The sequence below is a fragment of the Diceros bicornis genome, chromosome 18, assembly GCF_020826845.1.
Source record: "Diceros bicornis minor isolate mBicDic1 chromosome 18, mDicBic1.mat.cur, whole genome shotgun sequence".
Classification (NCBI taxonomy): Eukaryota; Metazoa; Chordata; class Mammalia; order Perissodactyla; family Rhinocerotidae; genus Diceros; species Diceros bicornis.
Genome location: NC_080757.1, coordinates 59,923,666 through 59,938,976, shown reverse-complemented (window position 1 = coordinate 59,938,976; position 15,311 = coordinate 59,923,666). Strand labels below are relative to the sequence as shown.

Genomic DNA, 15,311 nt, shown 5'->3' with positions numbered 1-15,311 from the left:
CCTGAACAGAGAGTCTATGCTGATAGCCATCATCAATGAAAATGGAAAAGACTGATGTGGTGACTCCCAGTCTGTAACACCTGAGGGTCCACATTCCTAACCCCCTCCCCTATAACCCACTGGCCTATGTAACTGCTGTAAGATTTTGTACCCCCTTAAGATGGTTCTTTGAGACATTAGTCGGTCATCTTCCCCCTTGCTAGCAAGCTTTAATAAATAGTCCTTTCTCTCCTATAACCTTGCCTCTTGACTATTGGCCATGTCTTGCCATGGGCAGACAAACCCCCCCATTTTGGGGCATTGACAAATATGCCAATGTGCCAGCCACATTTTGGGGCTGTGTGTCCTGAATGCCATCACGGAGCATCTGCTCTTTACATGACACCTTGACTTCGGTTTCAGTGACGATCTAAAGTGTTTGAGGGCAGGACACAGCCCTTAGAGGGGCAGACCCACGAATCTGGGTGGATCTTGGGCAGAAAGCCTTACGCACCAGAACAAACACGGACTGCCTTTGGAACATGGACTCTTACCCCGAATGGGTCAATTTAACGAATATTTGTTCCATGCTCTCTTCATGCCAGGCATTGTGCTGGATGCTGGGGTTCCACTTGCCTCAGGGTGTGACTGCAGTTGTGCTGAATGCTAGAAGAGAAGTGAAACCGAAGCCCACTTGAAACTGTGGGTGGGAAAGGCCTCTCTGAGGGATGGTATTTAAGAGGACACTGAAGGGCGAGGAGGCGAGAGCATTTCAGGAAAAGTGATCAGCATGGGTAAAGGTCTTGAGGTGCTGCAGGGCAGCCAGTGAGGCTCACCTGCAGCGATTTCACCCGTGGTTTATATCCTAGGGGAACTCAAGAGAAGTATATGGACAAGTGATGTAGTCTGGATAGAGATCTCAAGAGGAAAATACGGAAGACGAGGATTGGAGTCTGAGATTCAGGAAAGGTTTGGTATGGCATTTGACCACTGGTGGCACCTTGAGAGAGAGTGAGTTTTCAGCTGGGAGAGGGAATGGGTACCGTTTCTTGAGCACCCACTGCATCCAGGCAGCATGCTCATGCATTTACCTGCACTTTTTTCTCACCACAGCACTGAGAGTGTTTTACAGATGGGGAAATTGAAGCATAAAAGGTCAAGTGGCTTGCACAAGGTCTTAGAGCTGGCAAATGGGCCAGCCAAGATTTACTCTGGTCCGTCAGGGCTGTGTTGTCAGCCTTGTCATGTTACAGAGTCATCGGGACAAAGAGATGCTTGGGTTTGGTAACTGGGAGTCATTCATGGGCCTGTGGCAATGGGGACGAAGTGAGTGGGTATTGAGGAAGTAGCTGTGTGCTGGGTTGCGGTTCTGTTGTGCTTCAGGGTACAGGTGTGATAATCGGAGGGAATGCTGGGGACTGGGGCACTCCTAGCAAGTGTAGGTGTGAAGGGAAGGAGAGCAGGGTTGAAGGCAGGCTCTTGTAGGATGTGGGAAGTCCTGGGGCCCCTTGCAGTTGCTCTGGCTAGAGCCCTTGCCCCTCTAGTTTCACTCTGCTCTTGCCCCTGATGGCTTCCACCTCCTCAGAAGGCAGGGTCCTGCTGTCCCCAAAATACACTTCAGAGAGTCTGATAAGGTATGAATTCTGCCAGCGTTTGCTTTCTTGGGAGAAAGCACTTTTCTGGTGCTTGTTTTTACAGTTGGAAACGGGATTCATAATGTTTGAGCATAGGCTTAATTAGTGACCAGAAGGGATTAGAAAATGCAGAAAGCAATATAAATGCTAATCTTGGTTTAGATGGATTGCTGTTCAGCTCCAGCCTCAGGTTTCCTCCTTCCGCCTCCCCATCTAGTCTTTCTCCAGGCCCAGCTGACACAGCAACTGTACACTTAGCACCTATCGCCTTTGGTCAGAGATGTAGTAGTGCCCATGTGTGGCTGGACATAGGTAGCTTTACCTACCACGCAGGGCTCTTTGACCTGATGTTTTCTTCACGATGATTGTTTATCATTGCAAGTTTGTTTCTAGGCTGTAATTGTCTGTAGGAATAACAGAAATAGCTCATGACTGTCTCAGTTAAGGAAACCTACAGCTGTTAATGAAGGTAAATAATTTACACACACAGTACGGTCTTAAAGGGGAGGAGACCGTGCTCAGTTGTGAAAATTTTCAGGTAAGTCACCACCAACCTAGTGACTGTTTCTGCCTGGGCTGAAAGCAGGAAGACCGTGCAATAGGGGAATGTCCAGACGAATGACTCTTACTGCGCCAGGTCCGTTTTTGCCCGCCGCCCAGAAAGCCAAACACTAAGATGACGAGATTGCAGCAGAGAGAGTGTTTAATCACACAGCAGCCAAGTGAGGAAACGGGAGAATGAATCTCAAATCCGCTTCCCCGAAAATAGGGCCTTAGGGATATTTATGGGGTAGAGGGCAAGGTGGTCTGAAATGATTGGAGGTGAGGAGAGATGAGGTAATTGATGATCTGCGCAAGCGTAGTCAGCCTTCATGCCTGTTCATAGGACGCATGTTCACAGAATGGCGGCATTAGCATGCCCTGAGGGTGGAGCTTCCACCTCTTGCTGTCAAAAGGTCGCTTATTAGACACTTGTCTGCCTGGGCTCAGTTGATGGGTTGGTGGTCACAATCCAGCCTGAAGTGGACAAGGGGTTCAGTTCCTGAAAAAAATGGCTCAAACACCCATTATCGTGGTGACCCTGGCTCTTACAGGGGATGGTACCTATAAGAACCTAGTGGGAGTCAGATAGCATACTACCTAAACAGCACAGTTAACGGTGGGTAAGTTTATCACGCAGATTTATCTCGCCTTTTCACCTTCCGCCTTCTGTTCTGATGAGTTTCTAGGTAAGGCCATCCCCCCTTGTTCCTGGTACAAGGAAGAAGATACCTTTACAAATGGAGATTTTCTTTACAAATGTAAATATCTCCTAGAAAGGGTAACCAGAACTAAGAATGGGCTTAGCGTGACCCATCCAGGTACCCGGAGATGTCTATGGTGATGGCCTGTTCTGGGGGCAGGCCTCCCATCCCAGACTCCTTTGGTTAGTTAGTGGGGGTGGTGGTCAAAATGTCATTCAGGCAGAGACATATTTTGAGGTGGCAAATTCCAATCCCCCATAGTTACTAGCTGCTTAATCATCAATGGCTGTTTCCAGGTTTCATGACTGTGAATGGAAACGAGAATGAAGAGGAGGTGGGGAGAGGAAGGTTAGGATTGGTGATGAGATACTGAGGAAATGGAGGCTTGGTGGACTTGAATTAGAAACTACGGGGAGGAAGATGAGTCTGGCAGCAGGGTGCAAGTCTTCCTTTGTAAGCCAGCACATCTCTCCCAGCTATAGTTCTGTACCACAGGCTTCTCTTCTGGAGGAGACTTTTCTTTTTGGAAGGGAAAATGCAATTTTCCCCAAAAGTGGTATTTTGCCACTTGAACATAAGTGGGCTGCTGGAAGCATACTATTTCTCTCTCCCTTACCTTTACTTCCTTTTACTGAGGAGCTGTTTTCCCCACCCCACAACCCCACCCACTGACAGAGGGTTAGCTCCTACTCATTGTTGGCTGGAGCTCTGCTGTCTTCCAGTGAAGCCACTTTAGGCAGGAATGGGCAGACACCCCTCTGAGGCCTCCAAGACTGGTGACTGGGGAGGGGTGGTGAACTCCACTGTGGATCCTCATTCTGCTGTCATTTCATCCAGAAGAGAAGTTTGCCCTCATATTCTAAACCCGAGTGTACGTTTTCTCTCTAGAACCTTCTACTTTATGGAAACCTCTACAGGAACATTTCCACAAACAAACAAAACCATTCCCAAAACCCTAGTTGGTGTCTATTTGCCATAAATAGAAGCTCTGCCTCCAAAGAGAAGGATTCCTTAGCAGTAAAATTCAAGTTTATTACAACAGGAATGACAAATATAATAAAATTTACATTTGCCTGTGCTAGGCCAGTCTGTCTTTGTACAAACAACAAGATAATGCTAGATAATGACAGTTAAGGCTTTGAAAGCATAGCATACACAACATCTTAATTAAAAAAACCTTCATAAAAGTGGGGAGAAAATTCCCAGCAGAAAAAAAAAAGGTCCTCACAGCAAGAGATTGACATCTGACCCCCACCTGCTAAGGTGTGGCACAGGAAGGAACCAGAGCAGCACCTGATGGCCAGGCCAGCTCCATCCCAACTCTGAGGTATCAAAGGAGTTCCCGGTGCAAGTTGAAGAGTTGAACAAGCAAGCCCCACCCCAACATCCATTAAATGGGCAATGCAGGATGTTGGTGAGGGAGTACCTTTGCATAATCTAGAATGATTGAACAATCATAGATTACCAAATGCAAGTGAATACCGTATCAAGTGAATCACCGAGGGGGTCTCGATCACTGCACTCTCCTTTATCAAACACTAGGAATAAAAAACAAAATAATGAAAATGGACTGCAGTTCCTTCTGCAGCTCCCTCCAGTGGTGCTTAAGGTGTCCATGGTGTTCTTGGCAAGCATGTTCTCACCCCATGGGCCCAATTTCAAGTTGATTAAGTCATTAACTCATTTAGAATGTCTCTTAAAGACATTTTCCCCTGACTTGTAAACAGTTGTTGTCTCAGTGCTAATGGGTGTTGAGCTACCCAGGAATAGGGATTAGTCCAGAGAGGTCACAAGTATCCAAGTAGGTTTGAAAAAAAAGACACAACACCCACAGTGAGAAAATCAGCACATGATCAGGGCTAGCTGACTATTCGTGTACCTTTTTCAGAAACTTAAATGGTTTTATATACTCTCTGAGTCTGTTTTTATGCCTTGGCTGAGACCCAGACAGAAAAGACCAGAAATTCATACACTTAGGGAACTTGAGATCACACTAAGACCACATGTTTATTTGGTAGAATGCTAGACAGTCACAAACTTCCCACAGGAATGCTGGAACCATGCCTCTGATCCAAGTTTACACTGACAAACTTTCATTTAGAATCTACTAGAATAGGAAGGAAATTTGACCATCACTCCAGTCCCTTCATCTTATAGATGAGGAAACTAAGACCCCAAAGTGTCCCTGGCTCTTAGTCCAGTGCTCTTCACAATGAGAGCTTTTTGGCTCTGACCCTAGAAATTTGGCAGTGACTCATTAAGGGGAACCTGGGTGAGGTCTGGTTAGTTTGGCCTCTAGGCACTCACAGAATGCCCAGACTTGTCTTGTATTTGTGAGAAGACAAAAAAAAAAAAAAAGAGTCTGGCACTTTTTTACATCTTCTGGGAAACCTAGAAATATTTGTGCAATACTCAGAATTTAAAGGAATGGAAGAAAGACAGCTTCTCTTCTGTGAGTGCAGAATAAATCAGAAAAAACTAAAAGAAGCAAAAATTAATAACCCCATTTCCCTCCCTCTGTGTGGCAGTCAGAGGAAGAGGGCCTGGTGGCTGGGTGTGTGCATGTTAGGAGGCTGGGAGGCCTGAGAGGCCACTCCTACATGTGAAGCTGAGAAGCTGCGTTTTCGGTCTCCCCTGGAATGTAAAGGAAGGTGGTTTATTCCCATTTCATGTAATCTTCAATTCTCACTACCTAATGAACAGTATTTGTAATATGATGAGAAAGTTCTGGAATATACACATGTTTTTGAAACAGCTTGGCTCTCAAAAAGCTGTCAGCCAGTACAGCACATCTTGGTCTTCAGTTTAGCGGTATGCCAACAGCTTTCCTTCTAAGCACTCACAAAGGCAACAGTCCACGATGGAGCCCATCCCATGGGTGAGGAGGAAAGAGCCTTTTCGCCCCGTCTTAAGCAGAGACAGTGCTGAGGAAATTAGTCTATCTCATTTGTCGATCCCATTTCAGTTCAGCAGCCATTTTCCACACAGAGACACAATTGGAGAGCAGTATCTTTTCTGGGAACTGAAATTCCACTTCAGGAAGAATTTCATTCTCTTTCGTTTCCATGTAACTTACTAGAGTGTCTCTCAGGCTGAAAAACCAAGGAAGAAGAGAGAGCATTTAAAACAGTCTTCTATACAATGTAAGGAGACCCAACAGCTGTCACTTTTTCAAGTCATCAACAGAACCAAAGTGCTCATTAAGACCAGAAATACTGAGGGTCATATTAAAGTCAGTCAACTACTGAGTTGCTAAACTGGGACTAAAATCCTGGGTTCAAGGGTTCTAGTACATACCTGCTACTTCCCACACAGTGGTATACAAACCCTACAGAATGGAGCTGACCTTGGTAAGGGCCTAGTCAGATGATTATAAGCACTCTAGAAATATGATCTGCTATATAAAAAACAAGGCCTCATCATTCAAAAAAAGCTTATATTCCATTTCATGTTTTGTATTAACAAAGACTATAAATTCTCTAGGAAAGGGATCTTTTTTCCTTACACGGAAAGTCCAGGATAGTAAAGACTTGTTGAATAAGTTCAAAGAATATACACATATACACGTATGTGACATATAGCAAAATAGAAGAAAATAGCAAATATGAAGTGTATTGGTGAGGAAAACTGGAGTTTGACTATCTAGAAAAAGAGTAAAGTTAAATCTCTACCTTACACAACACATAAAAATAAATTGGTCAACAAAACAAACATACAATATAAACCATAAAAGCACAAGAAGAAAACATGGGAGGATATTTTATAACCTTGGGATAAGGAAGACCTTTATAGGCATATTTTCCTATAGCGGCCTCATAGGAAAATTCTGTCTTATTTGGCCTCATAAAACTAAAGACTGAGATAGACATTTGCAACATAACAGGTAAAAGATTAATATCTTTTAAGATTAAGAAAAAGATAAACAGCCCAAAAGAAAAAGAACCAAAGCATATCAAGAGGTAATTCAGAGGAATATACAAATGGCTGATAAAGAGAAAAGTGTCTTCAGCCTCACCAGTAAATAGGGAAATACAAGTGAAAATGAGATGCCATTTTTTGGCCATTAGATCAGCAAAAATGCAAAAGATGGGCCATATCTAGTGCTGGTATTCTCATACACCATACTTTGGCACAGCTTTTTCTATCAAACTTAAAATGCACATCTCTTTGACATAATAAATCCACTTGTTATAATGAGAATATATGACTGTGTAGTTATTAAAAAAAAATCCAGTAGAGATTAAAACCCAAAAAGCCAGTCTTCAGGTGGCCTGGTAATGGTCAAACAGCAGGAAACAGAACTCTGTGGTAAGATAACTGTTTTCCCGTCTAGGGAGGGTCACAAGAGCTATGGCAGAACCTTCTGTGTGCGCCTGGTCCAACAGGTTTGCAAATCCGTACCTCCACTCAGGGTTGAAATCCTCCTCAGTCTGGGGGTTCTTCAGTTTCAAGATCATCATTTCATGAAGCTCCAGGAGAAAGGTGTCCAGGCTGATGTGATTCAGGAAAGTGATGAGGAGCTTAGCATCCTCTGGGCTGAGATCGACTTTGTACTTTGAACTGATTTCCCCAAATGGCTCCTAAAACGAAATACGAACAAACGAAACACGGAAGCTTGGGAAGAGAGTGCAGCTCCCTCGCTCCAGGTGGAGGGGAAGGGGCCAGACTCACTTTTTTCAGGCGCAGCAGCTGTTCGGACTTATGAGCAGAGAGGACCTGCCAGAGGGCAATGACGTGTCTTAACTGACATCTGTGTAAGTCCTGAAACAGGAAGAGAATGCCGGCATAGGAGCGAGTCTGAGTGCCGCCCATGCAGGCCCTGATTTCACTCCTGCCCTTACTTTCCCATTTCCCTCATTATGGAGGTCGTCTCTGTTCCATCCACTAATTCACCTGCCTCATCTTTAAAATGTCTCTGAAATCCTCTCCCTCCTGCAGCACCTCAGAGTCCATTAACATCATGCAGCCAGCAGCTGGCTGATGTCCTCAGTCATGTCTGTGGCCCTCTGTCCAGATTCTTAGGTTCTGAATGCATCTCTGTCTTTACCGCCAGAGTGTGTTCTGTTTACACTGAGGACTGGCTGGGTGAGGGGCTGTTCTTGACTCCGCCTCCTTTCCAGGGGCTGCCTAGATGGGTACGCCCTGAATGGCGGTATTCCTAGTAGGAAGTGGGGAGATGAAGGTATGGAGCAATGCTGATTTCCTCTGAAATCTAACACAAGACCCACCTTTAAAACCAGCGTTATCTGATCACTCATTCGCAGCATGTCTTGTATATACACATTCAAGGGCATGTTCGGATCCCCACCAGCCGTGCTCAGAAACCCCAAAGTGACTTCTATGACAGACAGAGCTTCACAGGCATCACTGTAGGACTGCAGCTGTCCACTGATGGCGCTGATGACCGCGTTGGGGAGGGGGTTCTAGGAAATCAAAGGCAGGACAGGGGTCCATGGGTGGGGTTTCCTGTGCATTGCTACCTGGTAAGAGCGCTTACCTTCTTCACTGCCGAGGCCACAAGATGGGACAAACTCTCTGATAACAACTGTTAACATGCAGTGCTTCCTAAGTGTCAGCAATAGTCCAGACACTTTACGGAAATAGGTATGACCTCACTGAGTCCTCAGAGCAACTTTGTAAGGCTATGCATACGGATGCACGCACACACGCGCGCATACACACACACACGTGCACAAATCAAAAGAGCAGGAATAAATAAGTTCTCTGCACCTTTCACATCAGGATACACGGTCATGACGTGATTGCTAAGAAACTAACACCACAAGATTTCAATCTGTTTATACTCAACAAGAAAACTTTTGCTGATTTCATGTCCCGCTTGCCCTTTGGAAAGAGCATTGGGATCAGGGAATTTAGGGAGGCCACTGAAACTCTTTGGTCCTCATAGCAAACGCCTGGAGTGAGAGTGGAACAGCCCTAATGTGAACGAAAGCACTCTGATGAGACAAAGCACCGTGCAAATGATAAGGTTTATCATGATCACCTGTGGCATTTTGTTCTTGATGCCCATAAAGAGATGTTCGTAGTTCCAGTCACGTCTGTATACCAAAGTGGGTATTCCCTAAATTGAAAAGAAAAAAAGTCTTTGGAAATTGAATCCATTGTGGAAGTTTCCATCAGATGACAAGTATACTCTTGAGCAGTAACTCAACTGTAGCACCGTGATGTTCAGTGCATCACCGGGCAAAGTGTGCAGCTCTCTGTTGCCATGTCATGTCTGTGGTGAAACACAGTCTGTGGAAACAGTAACACAACAAGGAAGCCAGCCTAGCCTGGGTGGCCAGGCGGATTCTGTGATGAAGGATACTGCAGGCTTGTGGACCGCCAGGGAAACAGGTATGTGAGGACCAACCATTCGTGCATTCACTCAACTACTATTAAGCACAGACTATGAAGAAAGCGGTCACGCTGCTAGACAACAGGGATAGCAGCTGAATTAAAAACAGCCTTGGGCTCAAACAGTTCACAGCACAACTGTGGGCAGTAAGGGAGAATAAATATACCAAAGTACAATATCTTTGACGGCACCTGGAAGGAACAAGTGCAGCCCGGATAAAAGAACAGATGGGAGAGTGCATGATGTGTTCAGGGAAGGAGAGTGATCCAGTGGCTGAGGTCATAGGACTCACTGCAGTAAGCGAGGTAAGTGGCTGGAGATAGGGCTGGCGCAGGGCCACAGGGCCGTTCATGCCAGACGAAGGAGTGTAGGCTTTATCCCCTGTGCAGTGGGATGCTCGTCCAGGCTGTCCAACAGCGATTGATGGGATCAGATCTGATTTCAGAACTATAGACTGAATAAATTGGAGGCAGGGACCAGTTGGGAGCTAGTGCAGTTGTGGAACTTAAGGACAGATGCTGTGAACTAAAGCAGTGGGCTGTGGTAGTTAAACGGGGGACAACTGATGGTACCAGATGACAGCTTGTATGTGGAGACTAAAGGAGAACGGGGAAAGGATGACTCTGAGGGTTTCTTGGGTGGCTGGTGGTGCTGTAGAGAAATCGGGACAATGAGTCCATTAAGACTTGAAGATAGCCCTGGGGTGCTGAGGTGCGGAGGCTGATGCAGAAGACAGCTCGAGAGGGCATCTGCCCAGAGATGCGGATGCGAGCGGTGGTCCCAGACACTGGGGGTGTGAATGACACGGTCCAGACCTCCTTGCTCCGAAACCACTGTGATCAAAACCACAGCCAGGGCAACTTTTGCAAAACAGACATGCTAACCAAATAAACACCAGCGGGGTCAGCCTTACCTTGAGGGTCAGCCTGGGTTTGCCCTGGAGGAACCGGCTGGTGATCTGGCGCTGGATCTTCTCCAGGTCAAACTCCTGCAAGGTCTCTCCACCCTGCTCCACTTGATACTGGCAGTTGGAGAGAATCAGTGGAGTCAGGTCCCGCTCCACTTCGTAACTGATGACATGTAGGTCAGTCACCTCAGAGGCATCAACGGAATAGCTGAGGGACATAAAGACACAGCACTCAGTGTCTGGTCTAGTGCTCACGGCCTGGGTTATATGGAGCCAGTTCCCATTTGATGTCCCTGGATACCCACGAACGTGGCCGAAGGAGAGTCTGTTAGAGAAGGAGCTGGAATCTGGCTTGCATCTCTCCCTTGGGGGCCTGGGACCCTGCTTGTATCACCGCAGAAGTGACTACCTGGGAGGAAAAGACACCACCTCCTGCAGGCTCGTGCACTCACCTGTTGTTTTCCTTGGAGAACTTCTCCACCGTGTAGACCATTTCATTGTGCAGGTTAAACAGGTAGCTGACTAAGGCGGTGGAACAGAGGCCCAGGCCCCGGCGACGCGGCAGAATGACCTCGAAGTCAGTGTCGAGATCTAAGTCGGTGCTGCAGTAGGCTTCACGTAGCTTGATTTCACCTTTAAACAACAGGGTTCTTCTTAAGCAGAGAGGCATTCATCTCTATGCTGTTTCTTTCACAAGATCAAGGCCAGGGAGCCCACCACAGTGGGGAGGAGGAGCAGAAGTTAGCTCAGCCAGAGCTGGGAACCAGGAATGCCCTTAAGACCCTGCCTCCCATCTCTCTTATATGCTGACAAGTTTCAAATGTACTCAACTCCTTTTTTTTTTAATGCTGAGGAAGATTAGCTCTGAGCTAACATCTGTTGCCAATCTTCCTCGTTTTTGTTTTTTTTTTTATAATTTTATTTATTTATTTTTTTTTCCCCAAAGCCCCAGTAGATAGTTGTATGTCATAGTCGCACATCCTTCTAGTTGCTGTATGTGGGACGCGGCCTCAGCATTGCCGGAGAAGTGGTGCATCGGTGCGCGCCTGGGATCTGAACCCGGGCTGCCAGCAGTGGAGCGCAAGCGCTTAACCGCTAAGCCAAGGGGCTGGCCCCGTTTTTTTTTTTTTTTTTTGCTTGAGGAAAACTGAGCTAACATCTGTGCCAATCTTCCTCTACTTTTTATATGTGGGTCGCCACCACAGCATGGCTGACGAATGGTGTAGGTCTGTGCCCGAGATCTGAACCCGCAAACCTGGGCCGCTGAAGTGGAACGTGCCAAACTTAACCACTATGGCATGGGGCCGGCCCCTCAACTCCTTTTTTATTCCACTTTATAGATTCAAGAAGACTGAGGGTTTATTTTTCCTAATATGTTATTTCACTTATCCCAGACACCTCCACCAAAAGATTCTTAGATTCAGCATTCAGTGCACATAGCATGGTGTACGCAACAGCACGGGCAGGTGGCTAGGCTGAAGAGAAGCAGCTTTCAGATCGGGGAATGTGACACTCACCATTGGTGTCAAGTGACCTCCTGAGTTTATTCCATGTCGACAAAAAGACAGTGATTCTGTTGTGGAATAACTGCTTCAACCCACCTGTCAGACAGAAAACTTTTCAAGAACCCCATGATAACTCCTCCCGGTCTAGGTCAGACTGACACAGTCACATGCTCTTTGGAAAGAACCCAACTTGGCACCTTCATGTATTCACCAACGCGTTCTAACTACTGTTTTAGCACTAAAGCCGAGTTTGAGGATCTAGAGAGAGGGAGGCACCATCAGCTGCAGCAAAGCCTCTAATGTGTTTTTGGGATTCATGGCACCCCTGGCTTCATGCTAAAAGCTTAGGGTATAGGGCACCCAAGCCCTGACGGGCCCCACCCGCCAGCTGGAGTGATCATTTTTTTTGTGTGTGTGAGGAAGATTAGCCCTGAGTTAACATGTGGTGCCAATCCTCCTCTTTTTGCTGGGGAAGATTGGCCCTGAGCTAACATCTGTGCCTGGCTTCCTCCGTTTTGTATGTGGGACGCCACCACAGCATGGCTTGATGAGTGGTGCGTAGGTCCTCACCCAGGATCCAAACCTGTGAACCCCCAGCCGCTGAAGCCCAGCATGTGAACTTAACCACTACACCACAGGGCCGGCCCTGGAGTGACCATTTTGAAGAACCAGACACGGACAGTCCTGATCTCTGATTAGAGCAGAGTCATACCTGAACTGTGACTGCTAATAAAACCTCGGATGGAGCTGTATTCAACTTCCGAAACATTCTGGAATCGTTTCACTAGATCCCTTTGCAGGGCCAAAATCTCAGGCAAGAATTTCACCAGTCTCAGTTCCGCCTCCTGGAGAAGGGAAGACCACTCAGAGACACTCTTTAATTTACCTAGAAAATGGTACTGGGGAAACAGACTTTGGGGCTGGCTCAGGATGTGCATTCGTAGTTTAATCTAGTCAATGTGCCATTTTATACGATGACATATCATGGTACTTGAAAATGGGGAAAAGGTCAGACCATCCTTTTAGCAAGTGCCTATCGACTGCTTGCAGTATGTTTAGCCACCATTCTACACCCTAGAGATGGAGGAGTGAACTAGACAAAGTCCCCGCCCCTGTGGGGCTGACACAGCAAGTGTCTGCCAAAAGCTGATGAGGGAAATCAGCCTCTTGGGCCCATGTGACAGGCTGGGTGTGGAGAGAAGCTGCTGAGAGCAGAAGGACCAAGAGTATAGGCAATGAAGTTTGGCATTATCCTGGGTGTCGTTCTAGGACCTAGGACCTAGTAAGTATCTTCACAAGAAGGAACTATGCACCTTAGCGAGAGATCACAGTATCACTGTGAAGTCCTTCCTACTGTGAATTTATTTCCTTTAACTGACCAACAGAAGTTTCTGAATCATCTTACTTCTTGCTAGACTACAAATACTGGTCCATAGAGGGAAATGATTAGAAAATCTATTGTAGAAAATAAAAGTTCAAATGGATTAAAGTTAGACACAGTGTGAGTTTCTGGTTCTAACCGATATGACCGATACTCTTGACTGTTCCTGACCCTCCACTGCCACCACCACTGCCGCTCACGCACTCACCTTTCTTCCATCTAAGCCCGAATGGTTCAGGAACAGGGAAGATTTGTTTGTTTGTTTGTTTGATTTCGTTATACATTCTTGGCTAAAGCTTTTGCATTCAACAGACACTCATTGATGACTAAGTGCTCTAGGCACCGGGGGGATGAAGATGAACAGACACGGCCAGGGAAAATTTTTATTCTATTCTTTCCTGTTGAGTGATTGGGGAGATCCTCTCCAGGGTCCTCAAGTTCCTACAGATTCCTGCTGATTCCAGCTCGTGTATATATTTCATCTGTGACTTTCTCTCTCAAACTACCCGCACAGTTTGATGCGTATAAAGACCTCTATTCTCTCCCTGAGTCTTCTGCTACAGATATTCTATTCAAAAATCAAAGCACTGGTAGTCTGTTAGATGCCCCATCTGTAGGACCATCAGACCCAACCAGAGGCGGGGCCCTCAGGTCTGCAGGGCACATCCTGCCAGGCGGTCATGGTGAGGCAGCCTTACCTTCTGGAGAAACTTCCAGAGGATGGGCACTGTTTCTTTGCCATTTTTCTGCTCCACGATGTGCTGGAGGTACTCAACGGTGATTCTTTTCCTGCAGCTCCACATCCTGGAGCAGTGAACCACGCTATTCTGGGGCAGGTGGGGCAGGAAGGCCACTGGGTCACTGAAGACGATTTTGGCCACAGGGTTGGAGCTGATCCGCTCATCTTGGCTGATGAGTGTATTCACTGTCAGGAGGGTTTTATCTAGATGCTAGGGGAAGAAAACGATACAGGATTCTGCAGGTACGGTAACTGCAAACAGACGGGGACACCTAGAGACTTTACCAGTGGGCAAATTAGGGAGCCTGCCCTCCTCATTTTAGCATGTTTCTTAACTTTGATCATAATTTACATGTTTCTTATTCGTCGGTTTATGTCTCCCCAAATAGAATGAGACTCAGAGACCTCTGTTTCATTCCTATTCTCTTACTTACTGACTTTTATTTCCTGATGGGCTCAGTTACTCTCAGAAATACTCTCATCTGACAGAGGAGAGTTCACGTATGATTATTAATACATTTTGGGTGGCCATCTACGTGACAGTCTATTTCTCTGTCTCTTGCTCTCACAATCTGCTGTAAGAAATAATGAAGACTACTGCCTGCACCCTCTGGAATCCCTGTCGCTCCTCAGCCAGACTCTCCGACCGGCCTCAGGACAGCAGGAGGGTGGGGTGACCCGGATAGAGAACACCTAAATCTGAGGCTTAGCCAAAGGCTTCGACAGCACTTCCATAAGAGACAGGCCAGAGCGCTGAGGAGAAACACCCTCCTGCTCTCTCCCAGACGAAGTAACCAGGTCACTGTTGTCACCCATCACTTACCTCTAGTGCAGGTAAAATAAGAGTCTCAGCAAGCTTTTCCCAGTTGTTTCTCTTTTCTTTGGTTGACAATACTGCATCAAAATTTAAAGGCCCTACAAACAAAAATGTGTGGGTCACCCAAGGAACAAAACCACAGCAGTCTACAGACAGTAAACAAATGTTCAACCGAAATAATGCTCTGTGGGCGGGGGGTGTATCCTCCTGAATTAACCTGAGTATTTTAAAATGGTTCCTGCTGCTACCACCAACCCCTTGATCTTTGTGAAGATACTTCAGTCTCTAAAAACTCTAACCCACCAAGTGTCATCCTAAAACCATTCTGAACAAAATTACTGAAAGGAGAGTCCTTTGAATCAGAAGCCCAGGGGCAAAATAATGGTGGCTGGTGCCACCATCAGCCATATCAACTGCTGCCGCCCAGGCTCACACACGGAGCAGGACCCTGCATATGCTTCTGCGGTGCAGAGTCCTATGGGAACGGCCGGCATGCTTCTAGAATTCAGTCATTCTGTCAGTATGATCCCGAATGAGCTCACCTAGTTTGAAATCACACTAGAATGAGAGACTTAAAACAAAATCAAATTTTGCTAAACGGGAAATATATACTGATGCTGATTTCCGGTAAAGTAGCAATTAAGTGGAAATGGATTTTCTGGTCCTGTGGCAGGACTTTTAATTGCTAATAAAATAACTTAATTATTATTATTTTATAATAACAATTATATTTAATAATTTTATTAT

General features: G+C 46.2%; 1 protein-coding gene across 7 annotated transcripts in view; it reads right to left on the bottom strand.

The window, feature by feature from the left end:
* Positions 1-3,868: 3,868 nt before the first annotated feature.
* The window catches only part of RNF213 (ring finger protein 213), a 122,208-nt gene continuing 110,765 nt past the window's right edge, over positions 3,869-15,311 (bottom strand). For 6 of the 7 annotated variants that reach the window (XM_058561811.1, XM_058561817.1, XM_058561815.1 and 3 more), the window contains 11 exons: positions 14,571-14,662; positions 13,707-13,958; positions 12,340-12,472; positions 11,640-11,723; positions 10,575-10,755; positions 10,129-10,330; positions 8,862-8,939; positions 8,086-8,280; positions 7,529-7,618; positions 7,259-7,437; positions 3,869-5,949 (listed from right to left, as the gene is read on the bottom strand). In XM_058561811.1, coding sequence (XP_058417794.1) covers positions 5,796-5,949; positions 7,259-7,437; positions 7,529-7,618; positions 8,086-8,280; positions 8,862-8,939; positions 10,129-10,330; positions 10,575-10,755; positions 11,640-11,723; positions 12,340-12,472; positions 13,707-13,958; positions 14,571-14,662 — 1,640 coding nt within the window. In that variant the 3' untranslated portion in view covers positions 3,869-5,795. The remainder of the gene's footprint in view (positions 5,950-7,258; positions 7,438-7,528; positions 7,619-8,085; positions 8,281-8,861; positions 8,940-10,128; positions 10,331-10,574; positions 10,756-11,639; positions 11,724-12,339; positions 12,473-13,706; positions 13,959-14,570; positions 14,663-15,311) is intronic. The other variant, XM_058561818.1, reaches the window with a different exon arrangement.